Genomic DNA, 21,171 nt, shown 5'->3' on the forward strand with positions numbered 1-21,171 from the left:
GTTACATATTATTCTTAACGTATTAAATATATTTTGCTGCTATTGGTGTCATTATACAACTATACGAGTATCGAATAGATTCCATGGTTCTTAATCTCCATATCAAAATACAGTACCGTACCATAAAAATAAAAAGCCATAAATTATTTTAAAAGACAACATTATTACCCAACATCTCTGTCCGCTCATTTAATATATGTATCAACATTTATTACATCCACTTTTTTCTGTACAAGCCTGAGTTATTAATAGAAAATATATAGTGGCCGCGTTACCAATTTATTATCTCATCATAAAGGTAATTTAATAAATACCAATCCAGTCCAATAGTGTTGAATAATATTTTTAAGAACTAATGGTATCACGTAGCTTGACAATAAGTAATTATATCCGAAATGGATCGATAGTCGAGAAGCAAACGTGTTCGATTTATTAATTTCCATCGTTAATATTTCTAAATTAGTCCTGAAGCCAATCCATGTTTTATTTTTAATAGATCCAGTCAGGGTTTTTACGAACTGGGTGTTCGTCATAGTAGGCCGTGACTCTCTCCTTTCCAAAATCTAAACAAGAGTTTAATAGATTGTTATTTTTATAACTAAAGTTATTGCAAATTGCACTTATATTATGTTATTTACTCTATAATTGCCATCTACTACCAGTATCATAATTGATTTGTATTACTGACATGTTGATTCTTATTTTAAGTCAATTTACGAATAAAGTTTAATGGATTTAGTTAGTGAACCATGAAAGAATATTGATGTTTATCAGCCGAAAATTGAAAAAAATTATTGACATTGAATTGATTTTATATTATGGCAACGCTGAAGAGGAAAACTACCCTCAGTGGTCACTAGATATTCAATTCAATGACCTGAATAAGTTTGTCGTTTTTATAAATATAAAACATAAATAAACAGAAAAATGAAAAATAAAAATTTATTTAAATATGATATAAAATTATAGAAATATGCTAACAACTATATACTTTTTATATTATTTTTATTTTAATATTATTACTATAGCAATACATAATTAACAAAGGATAAAGAAAAGGAAATAGAATGACAATAGAAATTGCAAAAAGAGTTATAATAGAATGATGGAGAGAATTTTACCAGTTGATCAAACCACAACTAGACTTATCTTTAAACACATTCATGTGAATGAGATCTGAGGCGAAATAGTTTTCTGTTTGAGATAGTATGGCATTTGTGTTTTGAAAATAATATATGTCGTCACTTACTTATTGCCAAAATTAAAAGTTACCCAAAAGAAAACTCTTAATTTATAGATATTTATCCAATAAAATAGCCAATCGCAACGTTGCCACATCAAATTGATCTTTTGATTTACAACGTTTGCCGGTTTATAACCTTCAATTATTATCATTAATATTTGGAAGACATTTAACAACAGGGTCGACCAGTACCAACCCAAATAGAATTTTATGGACTTATTACCTGTTCCGAGACATCAGAAAGCATTTTGTCCTAATTTTGTAAAATGAGAAGAAAAAATCCGCACAAAAAATTTTTCGCAGTTCTCCATTTCGACAAGTCTCCGGTATAACTTAACAGATCAATTGAAAAGTCCCCGGCCTACCATAGTAAAACACATTTTTTGCCAAAATTCGCTATTTTTTATTCATCATAATTCCCTCCAAGAGTGATATACACTGATTATAGCGACCCTGCAACTCTTCGATACCGTTTTTGTAGTTCTGCTATTTTTGTAGATAGTCAATGAAAATTATTCCATGCACATCCCAAAATACAGACTCCATAACCTTGCCAACCGACTGTTGCGTTTTCCCACGCTTTGGAGCGGGTTCTTCATATGCAGTCCACTCGGATGACTTTCGATTGCACTTCGGAGTGAAATGATGGAGCCATGTTTTATCTATTGTCACATATCGACGCAAAAACTCTGGTTTATTACGCTTGATCATCTTCAAACACTGCTCCGAATCATCAATTGTCGTTGTTTTTGGTCAAAAGTGAGCTCGCCCGGCACCCATTTTGCACAAAGTTTTCTCATACCCAAATATTCGTGAATGATATGATGTACACGTTCAGTTGATTTCTGCTATTTCATTCAGTTTCAATTTACTGTCATTCAAAATCATTTTGTGGATTTTTTAAATGTTTTCATCCATAACAACCTCTTTTGGGCGTCCACTGCGTTCACCGTCTTCAGTGCTAATTTCACCACGTCTAAACTTACTAAATCATACCTATCCTTGATGGTTGATTTTCCTGGGGCAGTGTTCGAAAACTTGGCGTCAAGTCATGCACAGCTGTCAAATTTATACACACATCTTTTGAGGGTTAAGGCTAACTAATAAAATATATGGATTTAATTCTAGTAGCGCCATCTATGTGTCAGGCCGGGGACTTTTCAATTATCCTGTTATTATTATTTAATATTTGTGTTCATATATTATTTTTAAAACGCACGAAAAAATCAATAATTACTTTCTATTTCAACTATGGGGTACCGCTAGCAAATCTAATATATCCATCATTCAACGGTTCCAAAATAAAGTGTTGCGTGCCATTGTTGATGCTCCGTACTATATTTGAAACAAAGTGATACAACGCGATATTCCTCTAGAGCCTATAACGAGTGGAATTCAACGTATTTGTGTGAAGTACTTCGAAAAAGTGTCAGTGCATCCCAATGTACTCGCTAATCAGCTAAATATGCGACGTGATAGTGAAGTGCGTAGACTAAAACGTTTAACACCACCTGATCTGATTACTGGACATATGTAGAGTTTAGAATAAGCATTAGAATAAGACTAATTAATTAAGATAATATTTTATAGAGAAGATTGCTTAATGAAGTGATTTTCTACATGCCATGTATATATAATATAAACAGAAGAAATACTTATTGCCAATAGGGCAGATTGTGGACTCACGAAGAGAAATATATATATATATATATATATATATATATATATATATATATATATATATTTTTAATTCTAGTAGCGCCATCTATGTGTCAGGCCGGAGACTTTTCAATTTACCTGTTATTTAGTGATTTTCTATAGACTATTAGTGGTCAATAAAATTACTATTGTATGGTATTGTTCTGATAAATTATTTACGCGAAAAAAACATACAATACTGTGACATTTAGAGACGATTTCAGCTCATACATAACCAGCTCGAGCACAACAACGGCAAATTCGAAACGAATTGCGTAAGGCACGACCTTATTTCAGTTAAACGGGCTCGGAAAACAGTAGTTTTATGGTAACTCAATCTGTTCCTCTTCGATTTGCAAGAAAAAACAATATCGCGCCGGTGTATCGTTCGGATTCCGATCGATAAGGAAAATCTTTATTGTTGTTCGAATCGAAATTGCAAGACGTATCAACGGCATCCTTGGAACGGTTTCCGCAATACGGTCGATAAAATGTTTTCAAAATTGTTTTAGATTATCACTGATTCTTAGAAAATTGTTTTATTTATGAAAGATTAAAACTGAATTGTTTGTAACATCAATTACAACAGGAATTTCAAACATAATCTATTAATAGTTCATTGATTCTGTAATAGTGTTGGGTTTGAATTACGCTCAAGTCTTGGGTGTTTTATCAAGCAATATTATTGTACAATTTGACTAGGAAAACCAATTCCAGTGTCCTTAGATTGGAATACAAATAGTAGTGACAGTTTATGTAAACTCTAGTTCTAAGAAGATAGCTCTGGTGAAAATTTGAAATATCAATGTAAACAACTGTTAAATAACCTAACCTAACTGTTAAATTCCGTGGTTTTGACATTTCTCTACATATAATAAAGACGATAGCAAGAACTTATACATCTATGCCTATACAAGTTTCGATTGGCTAGAACTGCACATGCGCATTTGTTTTAATCTAACTGGAGAGTGTTCACAACTATGCGTCCTTTTCTATATGCGCCTTGTTGTTTGACACTTTTGTGGTTAGAAATAATTTTTAGGTTAATTTTGCATTTAGCATAGAACGTATATAGAAAAGGACGCGTAGTTGTTAAAATTGTCAGGCTAGATTAGAACAAGTGCGCATGTGTAGTATCTCTAATAATTTCATTCTCATAATATTGCAAAATCTTCTGTCAAACCAAAATAAGAACATTTCTAAACTTAAAACTATACAATTTTCTTAAACATAGATAAATAATAATTACGTCGCAACAAACGCTAATCATGGAAGGCCCAACATTTTTTACAAACGTTGTTTGCAGATGCGATATTTGCTTATCTATCAATCCTTAAATCTTCTTGTACATAACAATCTTCTTTTCATTCACTTTCATATACGTTCACCCGTCACGTCGCCGCATGATTGACAGGCAAAACAATTGAAAAAATTAAACGCCATCGGGCGAGCTCTATCAAGGTACACCATAATAACCGCTTTATTTCAAAAATTGGAGACGCGGTCTTTTTAACCGCGTGAGCCGTGGATGCTGTCTCTGTCATTATGACATCCACGTGGTGAATATCAAATGAATCGACTTAGTTACCGATTTCTTGAGAAATATCGAGATACGTAAATTTGATAAATAAAATGTAAGTTAAATGCCTCATTATAATTTCTTTGAACTTTATTCAGTGTTGAACAGAATGATATATTTTAATAATAGAATATTTTTGACGTTGTTAAAGTATATGCAACACTTAATACATTACATTATTATATATTATTGGAATCCGAATAGTAGTAGTGTTAATAATGATGAGTACTAATCATTGTTAAATCAAAACTGTAAAAGATTAGAAAATCCTACCTTATTTGTATGAATTATTATTAAAACAAAATAACAAAAATGTCATTGGAGTCAACAGTCATCGTTTTAAAATCAGTTTTTATGTTATTTATTACTTCTCTACTCATTTGCTATTTTTCTCATATTTTTTTTGTAGTTCCTTTTTTTGAATGTAGATTTCGTCAAGTACAAAAGGTTTAAATAATATAATTGCAAGAATCATGATCAGAATGAATTTATTCACACAGTGTAATGAAACCAAGCTAATCTGCATTAAATATATATATATATATATATATATATATATATATATATATATATATATATATATATATATATATATATATATATATATATATATATATATATATAATTGGCAATAATTGGTATGATTTTTTATTGGTATACGTGACCTATCAATCAAGTCGGCATGGGAGGGTTCTTCGATAAGTAATCACTAGACATGTAATCAATATTTATGATCTAAAATACTTATTTTGGAAGGCAGGATGTTAACAGGCTGTCGCAACTGTTTCGCCTATTTACAAGGTCCAATATATTAACAAAAATTGCAACATTTGCCTTTTTAATATTTACAACTGTACCCATACAATATCAGCGTGCCTATTTTGAATATTTTACCCGTCCGTGGGTAATTTTCTGGAATATTACGACACATTCCACGACAACATCACCCGGCATATTTATTTAAATGTTCGTCTGTGTGCTTTCAGATGGTACTTCAGGAAAATCAAACGGGCCGAAGCTGAAAAGAAACTCCTACTTCCTCAGAACGAGCACGGGGCCTTCTTGATCCGCGACTCTGAGAGTCGTCACAACGACTATTCCTTATCTGGTAAGTGTCATTTTATTCGATCACCTTACGCAACGTGATTAACGCGTCGGGATTTATTTTTGACACGCTCTCCGTTGATGATGATTCGAGCTGTGCGTTTACTGAATAATAATTCACGATGAAACCGATTAGCACAAAAAAAAACTACAGAAAAATAAAATTATTCTCTAAATTTTTTGTTCAAATGTAAGATTTACTCTATATGTTATCCAGAGCTTCAGAAATATCCATCCATATAATCAGTTCATTTTTGACATTATTTGAAATTATCCGCGACTATACCCATTTTTGGTATCTTCATAAAAAGTGGACCGCTGCTCAGATATATAACATCATAACAGGTTAATTGAAAAGTCCCGGGCCTACCAAAGAAAAACACAAACTTTTTTGGTAAAATTAGTTTTTTTTATTCAACATAATTCCCTTCAAGGGTGACACCTGATTATAGCGACCCTCCAACTTTTCGATACCATTTTTGTAGTACGAGCGATCACCTCTTCATTCGACGAAAATTTCTTTCCAGCGAGCATTCTTTTGAGATCTGAGAAATGGAAATAGTCGCTGGGGACCAGATCTGTAAAATACGGTCGATGGAGAAGCAATTCGAATTACAATTCATGGACTTGTGACACGGTGCACTGTCTTGGTGAAGCAGCACTTCGAACTGAAGGATTTCGTCTTTCAAACGGTCCAATAACGTTATGTAATAGTCGCTGTTGATGGTCCTTCCTTTTTCAAGGTAGTCAATGAAAATTATTCCAGGCGCATCCCAAAATACAGACGCCATAACCTTGCCATCCGACTGTTGCGTTTTCCCATGCTTTGGAGCGAGTTCATCGTGTGCAGTCCACTCGGATGACAGTCGATTGGACTTCGGAGTGAAATGATGGAGCCATGTTTCATTCATTGTTGCATATCGATGCAAAAACTCGGGTTTATTACACTTGATCATATTCAAACACTGTTCCAAATCAACTCGTCGTTGTTTTTGGTCAAAAGTGAGCTCGCGCGGCACCCACTTTGCACAGAGCTTTCTCATACCCAAATATTCGTGAACGATATGATGTACACGTTCAGTTGATATCTTTAGAGTGTCTGCTATTTCATTCAATTTCAATTCAAAATCATTTTGTGGTTTTTTTAAATGTTTTCGTCGGTAACAACCTCTTTTGGGCGTCCACTGTGTTCACCGTCTTCGGTGCTCATTTCACCACGTCTAAACTTAGCATACCAATCCTTGATGGTTGATTTTCCCGGGGCAGTGTCCGGAAACTCAGCATCAAGCCAAGTTTATGCTTCATCTGTATTTTTCCCTTCAAATGCAATGTTTTATCTACACACGAAATTCCTTTTTATCAATTTTTTTCACAATAACAAAAGTTGCTTCAAGACAGCTGTCAAATTTATACACGCAACTTTTGAGGGTTAGGGCTATCTAAAAACATATGGATTTAATTCTAGTAGCGCCACCTATCTGTTTGGCCGGGGACTTTTCAATTGACCTGTTAATTACCCTTGAAATATTCCAATATTGACATAATATTCTAAAATCAACGCATTGAAAACATCATTTGGTTCGTGTTCTATAGTCTATTTAAAGTTATTTTGTACATACATTATCTAAATTTGTGATGTCAGAACGTCGCGATGTTGCCGCATCAACTGTGAGTTTTAGTTCAGTTTGGCTTTAACATACAACAAAATTCTAATCTAAATGAAATAATTGAACAAAAATGTTACGAAATAGAATTTATTTTAACATTGTGGTTCCAGTTAATTATACAGCCACAATGGTTTATAGGTTAGAGGTATAACCTTTTATCACTATTGCTTTCAAGAATTTTTCATACGCCTGACAACCGGATGACTTTGACAGGCTCATTCGATTACATGTTCGAACTAGTCAGGCATCATTGTGTCTCTTTTTAACTAGAATAAAATGAGAAGGAAAATATTGTTTGATTTTAAAACGAATTTACAAATTGCAGCAGGCAATACATTAAACATCTTGATGACGTATGTACAAAAAACATATGTTCATTACTTTTTAACCTACCCTTGCAGGATCTTTGATTATTTTCGTATGTTTTTGTTACAGTTAGGGACGGAGACACCGTTAAGCATTACAGGATTCGACAACTGGACGAAGGAGGCTTTTTCATAGCCCGAAGAACGACCTTCAGAACTTTACAAGAACTGGTGACACATTACAGCGATGATGCCGATGGATTATGCGTCAACCTATGCAAACCTTGCGTACAGGTAGGTACCCATAACCAACTCTCATAAATGATCAGTGGCTTGTCGAGAAAATTCTTCCGATTTCTACCAGCACATGACTCCCTATTTATCCATCCGCCATACGGTCCAGACATTGTACCACGGAACAGTCATTGCTGGAACCGAAAGTTTTTTCTGCAGAGCTGGCTGAATCACAGATCGGCCATTTTTTGCTTTTTCTTGGTAAAAAAAATCTCCGTTTTTGTTCGATTTTTTTTGTCACGTTGGTACTAATACGGATATTTTTTCTTGTTCTTTTTTTCGCCTCCCATCATCTCAGATCTTTTGCGAGGTAGAGGTAGGTTATAAGGTCATATAAACCTAGACACATTATTAAGAATAGTCCTTTTCATGACCTCATCTTCAACCTGGACATTATAACAAGAAAACTTACTTCTTATCTTTTAGTTAACACTTAGCAAACATTAAATTTATTAGAAACAATTTTGGCTAGTACGGTATTGAAATAGGGATGTCGAAAAAATCGACATATCCATGTTTTATAAATTTTATAAGAAAATATGAGCACAATACAATGAAGTACTTAATATATCGTTTATCGATTATAATTGAAAAGAAAATTACTGCATAGCATTGAAAATATACATTAAAAAAGGGACATTAACATAAAAATATAAAATTTTAGCCAATTAAAAATTTTCAGAACATATCTAATCGAAAAGTTTTAACATCATAGTGATGTCTCAATCTATCAGTTACATGACAGTCTAGAATTACCCGCTAACTGTCGTCCAGTTTTCAAAGGTCTGCAAGATTCTTTAAAATATTAGTGCCAATAATTACATATGATAAACCGACAAACGTTGTTTTGGCGCTTTGTTTATTTTGATAAATTTCAAATAGCTGCTTATTATTACTCTCATTGAAAATACCATTTAGTCATTCATTATTTTTAAATTAAATTTGTATATTATCATTTCGTAATTTAAGCGTTAATAAAAAATTCATTGATTTTGTTTTCCAACTTATTTTTTCGTTCAGTTCGGTTTCATATGTAAGTCATAAAAAATTCTAAAAAGTATACATGTTAACATTGAACTATTGTAATATATTTTATTCATTGCGGGTTGCATATACCAAGTGTTACAAAAATTCTCAGTTACTATTACGGCCTAGGTCTAGTCATAAATTGTCTTGATGTATATAAAAACCATTTTCTGCACCATTAGTATTGATATTTTGAAAAGAGAAATAATTTAATTTGAAATTTAAAATGTCAGAACAGATATTTGTTTCGCTGAACTGACAGCTACTTGAACAAATGAATTCGCTTAGACATACGTTTGGCGTTATCCAAGATTGATAATGTTATGTACATGCCCGAGAGACTAATGTACCTCTGTTGACAATTGGTATAAAGTTTGAAGAAGACTGTTTTAAATAGAACTTATCAAATGTCAAAAATGTCCTTATTAAAAAATCCTTTACAATGTATCGATAATGTATTTTAAACCACAAAATAGAACTTATTAAATAACCTAGTGTAAAAATTGGTAAAAGAACTGCGTTGTCGCTTTATAAAACGAAATTTCATCTTAGTGGCGTGATCTCGTGACTTTGTATCGTGTTCAGCTAAGCGTAGGATAAAAAATATGCAAAATTATTCTGCGACACTGGAAGCGGTACCATTAAGACGTAAAACCAACAGGACCCAGACGACTGTCTGAGAGTTTGGAGCGAAAAAAAAACTTTTTAAGACGCCGTCTTTGCCTAGACAAATATGCTAAATCCATTTTCCCCCAGACAGGTGATAAAATATCTAAAAATATATTTTTTACATATTCATTTTTTATAAAATTACTTCGAAATTGGTTTGTGTTAGCATTTACATCATCGCCACAATTGGGTATCTGCGTTTTGAAATAATCTTTTTATGCGTATTGCCAGAGAAAAAAACCAGCATGAATATTTCTGTTAATATAGTCTTTTCATATTAAATAAGTCTGAGGTTTTTGGACCGCAGATTAGAATAGCCATAGGGAGAACAAAATATAGTTTGGACATGTGTTGTATGTGTGTTAACCGTAATGGTAAACCAAATTTGGAAAAACATCTGTTACAAAACTAGTGATTGCGAATTGTAAAACATAACGAAGAAAAAATTTCGTTTTGAATTACACTGTCCAACAATGAAACTCGGACTTGAAAATCTGAAAAATTCAAAAATCATTATGTAAAATACCCTGTTAATTTTAGTTTTAGAGGTGCAAATGTCAGTTTTCTATAATCTACATGTTCGGTTCGTGGGGAATTTGATATTTGTACAGCCGTTAACAGTCAAAATATAGCATCGCTATTTAGAAGTTATAAACGTTGATACGAGTGATATGTAACACATTTTATACTATTTTGGTTATAATTGGTTGCAGAATATCTTATTTTGGGTCGTTTCTTATTTTCGGGTAAATAAAAAACCTCTATAGATTAGGGTTAACATATTTGAGACAAAGATTGAGAGGCGGTTGGTCAACATGACAGATCATGAAAACTTAAAAATCAAATGTAAAAAAGCTTAGCAAATCCTACCTCCTATCATATTAATCCTTCCGATGATAAAATCGAAGAATTAGAATAGATATACTCTTAAGTTATAGTCAAATTTTTTCCGGTTAAGTGTGTTATTACACTAAAACGAATAGAATATTAAAAATGCTTAATTTCACAGTAATGTTTTAATGAATTCTAACCTTATTTAATATTCAAACTAACTAGATTCATTACCTGATTGATGAATAATAAACCGCAAGAATATTTGATAATAAACAAATAAACAACATAATAAAACAATCAAATACATTTGAATAGGTTAGATACTTATTTACAGTATAACTTGTCCGGAAACCAATTGAACAATTAAACCAATTTTTCAATATTTCCCAACTTTATTGAAGATATATTTTTTAGAGCGACAATTTGTCAATTTACTAATCTGGAAATTTCGTTAATTTATAAGATTGTCATGATGAGTAATGGACGAACAAATACATCAAAGAAGAATATATTGCAATAATAACTTAAGGACATTTATGCAAACAAAAAAAATCAAAATCCATATAATATTTAAAGATCATTCATATAGTCCAAACTTGTTTCTATTTAGCCCAACACTAATGTTACATTCAAACTACTGTTTAGTCATTTTATACGGTGGATATCCTGTATGCTCATGTATCATAGTGCTCATTAATATTACTTTAACATAACAAGAAAAAAATTAAGATATATTAACATGCTGTCTTTTAAATTATAGGTTGAAAAACCCCAAACCGATGGTCTATCCTACCGAACGCGGGACCAATGGGAAATAGAGAGAACATCTCTGAAATTCACCAGGAAACTGGGGCAGGGACAGTTCGGCGAGGTGTGGGAAGGTATGTGGAACAACACCACTCCAGTAGCTATCAAAACCCTGAAACCAGGCACTATGGATCCGAAGGTAGGTTATATAACAAATGAACCAGTGAACAGTTTATATAATAAACCGAATCGTTTGCAGGATTTCCTTGCTGAAGCTCAAATCATGAAGAAACTACGTCATAGTAAACTTATACAATTATACGCAGTCTGTACTGTAGAAGAACCAATTTACATCATAACAGAATTAATGAAGAACGGTTCTTTACTGGATTTTTTACAAGGCAAAGGAAAAGGTAGTTTTATTTTAATAATAATCAAGTACATTAAGTAATCCCTCTCTATCATGTGTTAGGTCTAAAACTTAACCAACTGATTGATATGGCCGCTCAGATAGCTGCAGGCATGGCATATTTGGAATCCCAAAACTACATCCATAGGGACCTTGCTGCTAGGAATGTTCTTGTAGATGGTGCGAATGTGGTGAAAATTGCCGATTTCGGTTTGGCTCGGTTGATCAAGGTAAGAATAAAAATCGAGTGGAGTCGGTGTTTGTTGACTTAAACGATGTTTTTCTTTTTTAGGAAGACGAATATGAAGCCAGAGTAGGGGCTCGGTTCCCTATAAAATGGACTGCGCCAGAAGCTGCTAATTACAGCAAATTCTCTATTAAATCTGATGTGTGGTCATTTGGAATCCTTCTGACTGAGCTGGTTACTTATGGACGAATACCATATCCAGGTTAGTAGTTCAGGAGTTTATTTACATCATTTTCGGTTTTAATGTGTTTAATTTAGATGCTTGCATATATTTTGATATATATATATATATATATATATATATATATAGGGTGAGTCAATTGAGCGTTATATATTAAATGATCCAATCTTCAATTTTTGGCTAACTTTTATCCATCATGTGATGCCATAAATCATGTGCCACAAGAAAATAAACGCAACCGCCTAGCAACAATAAATTTGATCACACGAATTTCTGCTTTAGAGGTGTGTGATGTTGTAATGTATTGTGCAAAACATCTATTTTATTTTAAAGAGCATCTAGTAGGTGCATCACTTTCCTTTTTGGAATACTGGAGAGTATTGCGGTAAATTTCCTGAGGAACTCACTTTCGTATATCCCACACTTGATAAAGTTATCCCACAATGATAAAAACAACTGTCAGTTATTTGTTCAAAAAATGATTGGAAAACATTAAATGGTGCACTACCTATTCTAAAATATTTAATAGCAAACAATCTAGAAGACACGTTAAAGTAGACTAAATATTTATTAGAAATTGTGATCTCTACAACTCCCATGACAACATCAGAGGCCAAAAGGTGTTTCGTAATACTAATGCGCATCAAAACGGTTCTCAGAAATTCAATGACCGAAGATAATTTAACTGATCTTTCAATGCTGCCTATTGGCAAAGTGATTACCAAATTTGCTGCACTGATTCTTAAAAAATAGATAAGATTCTTTTTACAAAAATTGCCGAACATCTTAAAAATTTTATCAGGAGCTGCCTGATTCTTCACAAGTATTCAGAACAGAAGGCGCTTTGCCTGATCTTTCAGAACTCTTAGAAGGTGAGGCCGAGCGTTATGCGTTTGTTACCCACTTTGGCAATGTCGATGTGAATGGCTCTCTGGGTCTAACCCATAGGTTATGTCATTTAACAGTTGTTTACATTGATACATATATGTCGTTGATCAAAATATATGCAAGCGCGTCAATATTTTCTCAATTGTTCAATGATGAAAATAAGGCAAAACGTAGCCCAATTCTCTGCCCACACATGTGTTTTCTGTGAATGCGCCTAATCAGCTCAAGCCTGTACACACCATTACAATATAATATAATCTTCCATAATGTAACTGATTATGTCCAATACTTAAAGACACTAGATTAATTTATTTTTTTATCGCAGGTATGACGAATGCCGAGGTACTACACCAAGTCGAACACGGCTACCGCATGCCAGCTCCTCCTGGCTGTCCCCCACCTCTCTACAACATCATGTTGGAATGCTGGCACCGAGATCCGATGCGACGTCCTACTTTCGAAACGCTCCAATGGAAATTGGAGGACTTTTTCACTATGGAAACCAGCGAATATAAGGAAGCCACTGCATACTGAGGCTTGGCCCACCCCCCTGCCGATTGGTTATGCAACACCCTCGAGTTGCACTACCACTAAGCTGGAGGGAGGTGGACCTGAAATCCGTGACTGCTTGGTTTCCGCCCGGCTTGTTTGTTCATTTTTCCTCCATTAATTTTTTTTCTATCCAATTTTTGAAGAATGTACCGTGTTCTTTTATTATATTTATTTTTATTCTTATCAGATACAATAACTATTTCATTGCTCTTATACAGCATACTGTTTATATAACGTTCAATATTTTATTTATGTATGAAATCACGATATCAGCTTTTCGATATTTTTTGTGTAAATTCTTTATATTTCTGAGTTGTTTGTTTGTAGATAAGAAAGCTTTAAGAATTCTAAATCTTGGACAAAGATGGAATCGACTATTGAGGGGCTTCAAAGCCAATAGATTTTGACGAATTATCCAGGAAATAACCTAGTTATTTTTTGCTGAATCATTAATTATGCGAAAACTGTACGTCATTTATTTTCTTCCGGCAAACTTACAAGACTTTAACATAAGCTGTAGACATTTTACATCACTTGCTGGAAGGAAACAGATGTTTACCGATGCTCCTTCCTTTTTGGCTTCAAATGTGTATTAAAATCTGAGGTGTGAAACGCACAACTTAGAACTGCCAATAACTCAATTAAGAAAAAAGTAAGAAAACGAAACCGTTAACTTAATCGCGTATAATAAAAATGTGTGTTTGTTGCTGTGTCTAAAGGATGTCTCTGGCCTTTTTTTATGTAAACTTTTTTCAAAGATTACTTTACATTCCTTCATGTGAATCAGTAGACACATTTATTTTTTTATTCACAACTTTATTCCGTTTGAAGTTTCATTGCTCAACAAGACGAGTTAACAACATAGAAAATATATCATCAATTTAAAGATAATACAGTTTTTTCACTATTGAGCGGGCACTAGACTTCGCGTCTTAATGTATTAATTTTAATTAATTGTTTAAGTTAAGAAGAAACGTTGTTTATACCGTTATAAACATATACAATATTTTTTGTATTATACACTGTAGTATATTACTTATAGTTAATAAATTTATTAATAATAGTTATGCTTTTTTTTCTGACCTTTTCTAAAATTTCCTGATAATGTAACAAAACGTAAAGTAAATCATTATGATGTATTCAACATATCTAAGTTGCTCCCTCTCTTATTTAAGTCTTAAAATAAAATGATCTCAATAATTATTAACAATATAAAGGGAATTTAAATAAGAATATATTTCTTATACTTATATCTTTACATTTAACTCTACAAAGGCAAAAATCAGATTATAACAATAATAGGGAAAAGAAGAGATATATAGTTGCTAATACAATACAAATATTCTGTTTTAATCATTATTTTTCAACACAATTATTTTTATCTTGGGCTAGGTTAGCTGTAGTAAATATTGTCATTGAGTTATTAATTTTTATATAATGCTAATTATTAATACAATTTTTTAGATGTATTACAGGCACAGCTAAATAAGTCTAAATTATAAAGAATAGAAGAGCCTTCGTGCATTGCTGAAAGCCTCATATATCAAATCTGCCTTCAGAAACACGTATTTATAAAATCTAAAAGACAACTTGTTAGACTATGTTGTTAGGTACTGAAACAATTTTAGAAAAATACGAACAGCTTGAGGTTATTAACCAGCACTAGGCTGACTCGGACTATCCAGGATTTTCCACTAAAATACATTTTTGAATTATTGTATTCAAGATAAATATATATGATTGTGTTTTTATATACTGACAAATAAATTGTATTTGTTATTTTTGTTTTTCTTTTTCTTTTTAAAATTAAATGTTTATAAGAGGCATTTCAGATTACATTTATTATATTACAGAAGATGAACATTATACCAATGAATTTGCTTATATTTGAACATAATTGAATGGTTTCAAAGGGCTAATTTGTGAATTCTAGAATATATCTTAAACACTTTAAATATACGAATAATTTACAAAATTATATACCTCTGATTTATTATTGTAATGTTTATATATGTATAACTAATTACATATTGTTTTCTTTCCAAATTATTTTAAAATAAAAGATGTTTATAAAGGTATCCCCATATCACATAATTTTTAATTTAGTCTATTTATATTTTATACTTTAAATATACGTATAATTCTCAGCTACTGGCAACGTTGCCAACTCGAATCCTTATGCGCATGAATGCATGATTCTCCAGATCTAGACTCTTGTGTTCAGCTCTGACGATAAAAATGAATCTTTGTCTTTAGAAGAAATTGACATATGTCACCGAAAATGTACTCCATGTTATATATATATATATGTCTAATAATATTATATAGGTTATGTTTTCGTTTTTGTTTGCATATTTAGTAATCTGCAGATTTAGGTTTATTTAGCAATCTAATCGTTACCCGTTCGATTATCTGTCATTCACATTCCGCAGTAGCTGTAAGACTTTATTAATATAATTTAGTATGTAGTTTTAAATTGATGTGAATTATTGTCAAAACATTCCCTAATTTCAACTCGTTAAAACAGTTACCAAGTATCAGCGGTTGATAGAACACTACAAACATAAATATGTCATCATACCTCAGAGGTTCTGCTAATTATGTGTGGTCCACAACCAGTATTTTAGGTAAAGGTGCTACAGCTACCGTACATCAAGGCGTTAATAAAGTGAATGGTGAACCAGTAGCTGTTAAAACTTTTAATCATATTTCAACATTACGTCCTCAAGAAGTACAGATTCGAGAATTTGAAGTATTAAGGTTATTGTATAAATTTAACTATCTAATCAAATCTTAATTTTTATAGATAACTATTTTATATTTCTGTGGTTTTTTTGTCATATAAAGACTTTCTATATAAGATACTTTTTCTTTTAATGATAAATTATCATATATGGTACTATAAATTGATTGTTATTTTTATAGAAAAGTAAATCACGAAAATATTGTAAAATTGTTGGCAATTGAAGAAGAGCAGGAAAATGGTGGTAAAGTTATTGTCATGGAACTTTGTACAGGTGGAAGTTTATTTAATATATTGGATGATCCAGAAAATACTTATGGTCTGGAAGAAACAGAATTCTTATTAGTTTTGGCTCATCTGTATAATGGTATGAAACACCTAAGAGACAATAATTTAGTACATAGAGATTTAAAACCAGGTAAATATATCATATATAGCTTTACTGGTGTCTATTATACTCTATATACTATTTTAGGCAATATTATGAAATTTATTAAAGATGATGGTACCACAGTATATAAGTTGACAGATTTTGGGGCTGCACGTGAACTTCAAGATGGACAACATTTTGTGTCTTTATATGGAACAGAAGAATATCTTCATCCTGATATGTATGAAAGAGCTGTACTCAGAAAACATGCAAATAAAACATTCGGAGCTAACATTGATCTGTGGTCTATAGGAGTTACTTTATATCATGTTGCTACAGGAAATCTACCCTTTAGACCATATGGTGGAAGAAGAAATAAAGAAACTATGTTTCATATTACAACAAAAAAGGTAATACCTAAATTACACATTAATATATTCATGACATTTGTATTTTAGGAAAGTGGTGTTATATCCGGCATACAGACCAAGGAAAATGGAACTATAGAATGGAAAACAGAACTACCAGTAAATTGTCAGCTAAGTGTTGGCCTTAAAAAATTTGTCACACCATTACTGGCTGGACTTTTAGAAGCAGATCCTAGAAAAATATGGAGTTTTGAGCATTTCTTTAAAATGGTAGATTTATTGTTGTCTCGCAAGACAACTGTTATATTTCATATTAACAAGTGTTCTCTGATCAAAGTATTTATCGATCTTAAAGAATCCTATCAGCATTTACAAGAGTATATTTTTGAACAGACAGATATCAATGCTGAAAATCAAATTCTTTTATATAAAAACTCACTATTAACTAATTTAGTAGAAGATTATGTTACTGCCAGCGGGTTTCCAAGTACTACTCAAGAAGATCCTTTATTTTTATTAAGTAAAGAGGATAATAATGTTAACATTGCCCCCTTCCAAGAATTGCCAAAGTTTAATGAATTTTCAGCAGTGGTATCGGTGGAAAATGATGCTAGTCAAGCCAAATATGCTTGTAGTATTGGTCACCAAGCGAAGAGGCAAATTGAAAAATACTCATTAGCTAGCCAATTAATCTATGATACTGTAGAAAACTTGACAAAATACATAAATGATAATTTGAAAGAAGTGTATCAAAAGATGCGACACTTAATTGAACTCACCCAAATATTTAAAAAAACAGCTCAGATTTTTGAGCGGGCTCAGAAGATGTGTAGTTACAATGGTAAAATCAATACCAGTGAACAGCTAGAAGCAATAAGCAAAGATTTTACCACTATGGTGGTTGTGGGTTTGCATAATCTGTATACAAAATATGCTGAAGAAAATGATCTAAAACTGCAATGGGATTCGATGAGTCGAGATCTAAAGTGTCCAGCTAAGACTCTTGCCCCAGCAAGGTACTTATTTATCTATTTTCGATTCTTAATTTTTTGCTTTTTGTATTGTTTCAGAGCACGTACGTTAGTAGACCATTTGAGAGACTCCTGGCAGCACTTAATGAGAGATAAGGCTACCAGAAATCTGTCTTTTAATGATGAACAATTTCATATCCTGGAAAAAATAAAAATCACCCAAACTATAAACAAGATTAAGGACCTTTTAGAAGAGGAAGTATTTCCTCAATACGAGGCTCTGGCTGAAAATTTCGGCGACTGGTACAAAATGGCTCAAAACATTCTTTTGAAATTGGAGATTTTCGCGTCTGACGTAAGCAAATATGAGTCCAAATTAAAGGATTTTGAGATGAAACTGACAATTGATAATGAAGAATTTAATGAATATGTAAAGACTCAGGAACCGTCACGCAGGAACAACGTCATCAAAGGTACCCGAAATGGCCAAAATAAGAAACTGGAAAACATCCTAAAGAGCTACAAAAAAGACGCTGAAAATATTAAAGAAATCCTGTTAGAAAATAACACACTTATGAATACATTAAATAAAACAACAGAAGAACTTATTACTGTTAACCAATTGGAATGATTATATTTATTTTTTAATATTATGTATACATATATTTTATAAATTGATATATTCGTTTGTTTGATAGCCCCCAGATTGTTTGAATGATTCGATAGTCGAACAAAAATAATATATAATTAGTAATTTCATTAAATCACATTTTTCGGGATATTTTTTTCAAACCATTATTAACATTTTACATTAAGATGTATTTTCTTACGGTCGAACGTACTCTTTTTATCATATTTTAATTAGAAATATTTGACAGTTCAAACGTGATTTATGAATATACATAACCATAATTATATCTTAGATTTAAGACGGATTAATTATAATAATAAAGTTCTAGCATAACCAAAAATCAGTCAACAGATACTCAATTTAAAATCAGACGTTACATCATGACAGGCTAACGCACAGAGTAATATTTTGTATAGCGTTGGGAACCATCAGTATATAACATCTATATATAACAGCCGATAGTCAAAAAAAAAGGACTTTTGTAAATGCATCCATATTTTTGACACTTGTCCCAAAACTACTTTTAATTATTGCTTTATAACTAGCGTTGGGAACTATCGACTGAAAACACTCGAAACAGTCGATAGTAAAAAAAATAGCAACTGAAAATAGTAATTACTATTAACATTCGTGATGTCAGACGAAGATCTACGAATTCTTGACTGTATAAAATGTCAGATAGGAAAGGACGGAGATAAATGCTCCAACCAATTAATTTTAAATGTCTTTATATTCTCCAATGGTACTATAAGCCAGACGGAGATGTTTATATATTCATTCACTTGATAACCTTAAAAAAGAAAAGGAGAACAAAATTACTAATTTCCTAATTTCTTTTATCATGTAATAAATAAAATAAATGTAAAGGAAGTAGGATTGCTCTTATACTGAATATTCTGTGGATGTGTAAAAAGGAATGGAATAATAACACCACAAATGTTTTATCGTGTTTTAATATATTAATTACTATTTTTAAATAACAGCATAATAAACATAAATAGTACAATACAACTTAACTAAACCCTAAAAACTAAAGATTTTGCATAACCATAACTACTAAATAAAATGTAAATGTATACAACGTAATCATTAAAAAATCTAATCCATGATGAACCTAAAAATGATCTTACAATAACTACCACAGCCTTTTTAAATAAAAAGTTTTATTTGCTTTTGAACAGAAATATTTTTAAATTACTGTATATTATCATGTTCAACTTTTATCCCGTGAGGCGATTTCTTCAATCTTTATTTATTTGTCCAGATTTTGCCACTTGTTGCCAGGGGACATGTTGCAGATATAGAGGAATATTTTACATGTAACTGATATAATTCAGGTAGTTTCATTTTATGGGTTTGCCAAAAATCCAATGTGTTTTCTAATAAATGGAATTTCCAAATACTGCTAAATCTGTAAAGTTGCTGCAATACTTGGAGTAATTACTTCTTTCATTCTACCCATTTTTTTATCAAAATATCTCCAGATGTCAATACATTCTTGGTCAGTAGTTTTGTCTTGAAATTCGAGTTGTGGAACTATATTTGTATTTTTTGAAGTTAGAATGGAAGATACCTCTTTTGTGATACCTTTTTGTATCGCTACAGCATTATTTGCAATACTTCCTGCTTTTTTAAATCTAAGATCTAAAAATGTAGATTTCCCGCGTATCGTATTCATTTCTAAAATTGCCAGTCTTTTATTGACCTCATCTAATAGACAATTTTGTCATTTTTTCTCCATCCACTTGTTAAAATCCTAGATTTGATGGAATGTTCTCTTATTAACCGTCTAATTAAAAACATCGTTGGGATCTTTCTCCAGATAACTCGGTGGTCATTATTTCAATGGGCTTTAAAAGTTGAAAACATTCTGTTAAGTTAGTCCATTCGTTAACAAATAAAAACTGTGGTGCTCTTCTTAATAGTCAACAAAATAAATTGTTAAATATTAAAGTAGAGTTTTCCTATCAAAAAATGTATTTATTACAAATATTTAATATACTTTATTCACCTGTTTACGGCTAATATTTTTTAAAGAAATTTAACAGCTGCTACTGTAAAAAATTCTTGACATATTTTGGATCTATGCAGTTTCTGAAACCTTTGGAACCTAATTTTGGTTTTCAAGATTTTAGGAAAAAAGTTTCGACAAACAAGAGGCTTGGACAAAAATCCTGAAAATTTATCAAAAAAGTATTACCTATTATACCAGTCCAAAGTATTATCTACTATGCCAGTCAAAAGTATCTTACTATCATGTATCATTTACAATTTAATTTTTTTGCCCTCGAAAACTAGCGTTCCAAAATGCTGTTATATTAATTTACAATATATAGTTATTCACAAGCAAATTACAAAAAAACATTAAACCACATATATTACATATAAATCTATATAAGCATAAATTCGGTGCATTACTTTCAAGGTCGCGGCTAGAACGGAAGGCCAGGACCTTAAAAATCAGTCGAATGAACTAGTAGAACCGAAAATAGTAACTAAAAGTAAACGACTGAAACAGTCGATAGTAAATAGTAATAAAATCAGTCGGACCGAAAATAGCGACTGAAAACAGTTACTAGTAAAAACAGTCGAACGAAAAGTATACAGTTACTGAACAGTCGATAGTCGATTTCAGTCGATTGTTC

At 31.8% G+C, this 21,171-nt stretch overlaps 2 protein-coding genes and 1 long non-coding RNA gene across 4 annotated transcripts in view; 2 read left to right on the top strand and 1 right to left on the bottom strand.

The window, feature by feature from the left end:
* Positions 1-14,506, top strand: part of Src42A (Tyrosine-protein kinase Src42A) — a 125,528-nt gene extending 111,022 nt beyond the window's left edge. For both annotated transcript variants that reach the window (XM_076402921.1, XM_076402919.1), the window contains 7 exons: positions 5,507-5,628; positions 7,727-7,890; positions 11,180-11,365; positions 11,426-11,579; positions 11,639-11,805; positions 11,868-12,024; positions 13,217-14,506. In XM_076402921.1, coding sequence (XP_076259036.1) covers positions 5,507-5,628; positions 7,727-7,890; positions 11,180-11,365; positions 11,426-11,579; positions 11,639-11,805; positions 11,868-12,024; positions 13,217-13,425 — 1,159 coding nt within the window. In that variant the 3' untranslated portion in view covers positions 13,426-14,506. The remainder of the gene's footprint in view (positions 1-5,506; positions 5,629-7,726; positions 7,891-11,179; positions 11,366-11,425; positions 11,580-11,638; positions 11,806-11,867; positions 12,025-13,216) is intronic.
* A 1,266-nt stretch (positions 14,507-15,772) lies between these two features.
* LOC143195637 (serine/threonine-protein kinase TBK1) lies at positions 15,773-18,573 on the top strand. The gene is made up of 6 exons (XM_076402939.1): positions 15,773-15,880; positions 15,971-16,203; positions 16,369-16,604; positions 16,662-16,966; positions 17,015-17,940; positions 17,995-18,573. Exons 2-6 carry the CDS (start codon positions 16,013-16,015, stop codon positions 18,524-18,526), a joined length of 2,190 nt encoding a protein of 729 aa, XP_076259054.1. The 5' UTR covers positions 15,773-15,880; positions 15,971-16,012; the 3' UTR covers positions 18,527-18,573.
* Positions 18,574-20,301: 1,728 nt separating this feature from the next.
* Positions 20,302-20,678, bottom strand: LOC143195639 (uncharacterized). The gene is made up of 2 exons (XR_013005572.1): positions 20,538-20,678; positions 20,302-20,376 (listed from the first exon to the last, which is right to left on the bottom strand). It is a non-coding gene; the product is annotated as an uncharacterized LOC143195639 (long non-coding RNA).
* Between the last annotated feature and the right edge of the window lie 493 nt (positions 20,679-21,171).

The sequence above is a fragment of the Rhynchophorus ferrugineus genome, unplaced genomic scaffold (assembly GCF_030347505.1).
Source record: "Rhynchophorus ferrugineus isolate W39M unplaced genomic scaffold, kcgeb_rfMv2 rfM4, whole genome shotgun sequence".
Taxonomy (NCBI): Eukaryota; Metazoa; Arthropoda; class Insecta; order Coleoptera; family Curculionidae; genus Rhynchophorus; species Rhynchophorus ferrugineus.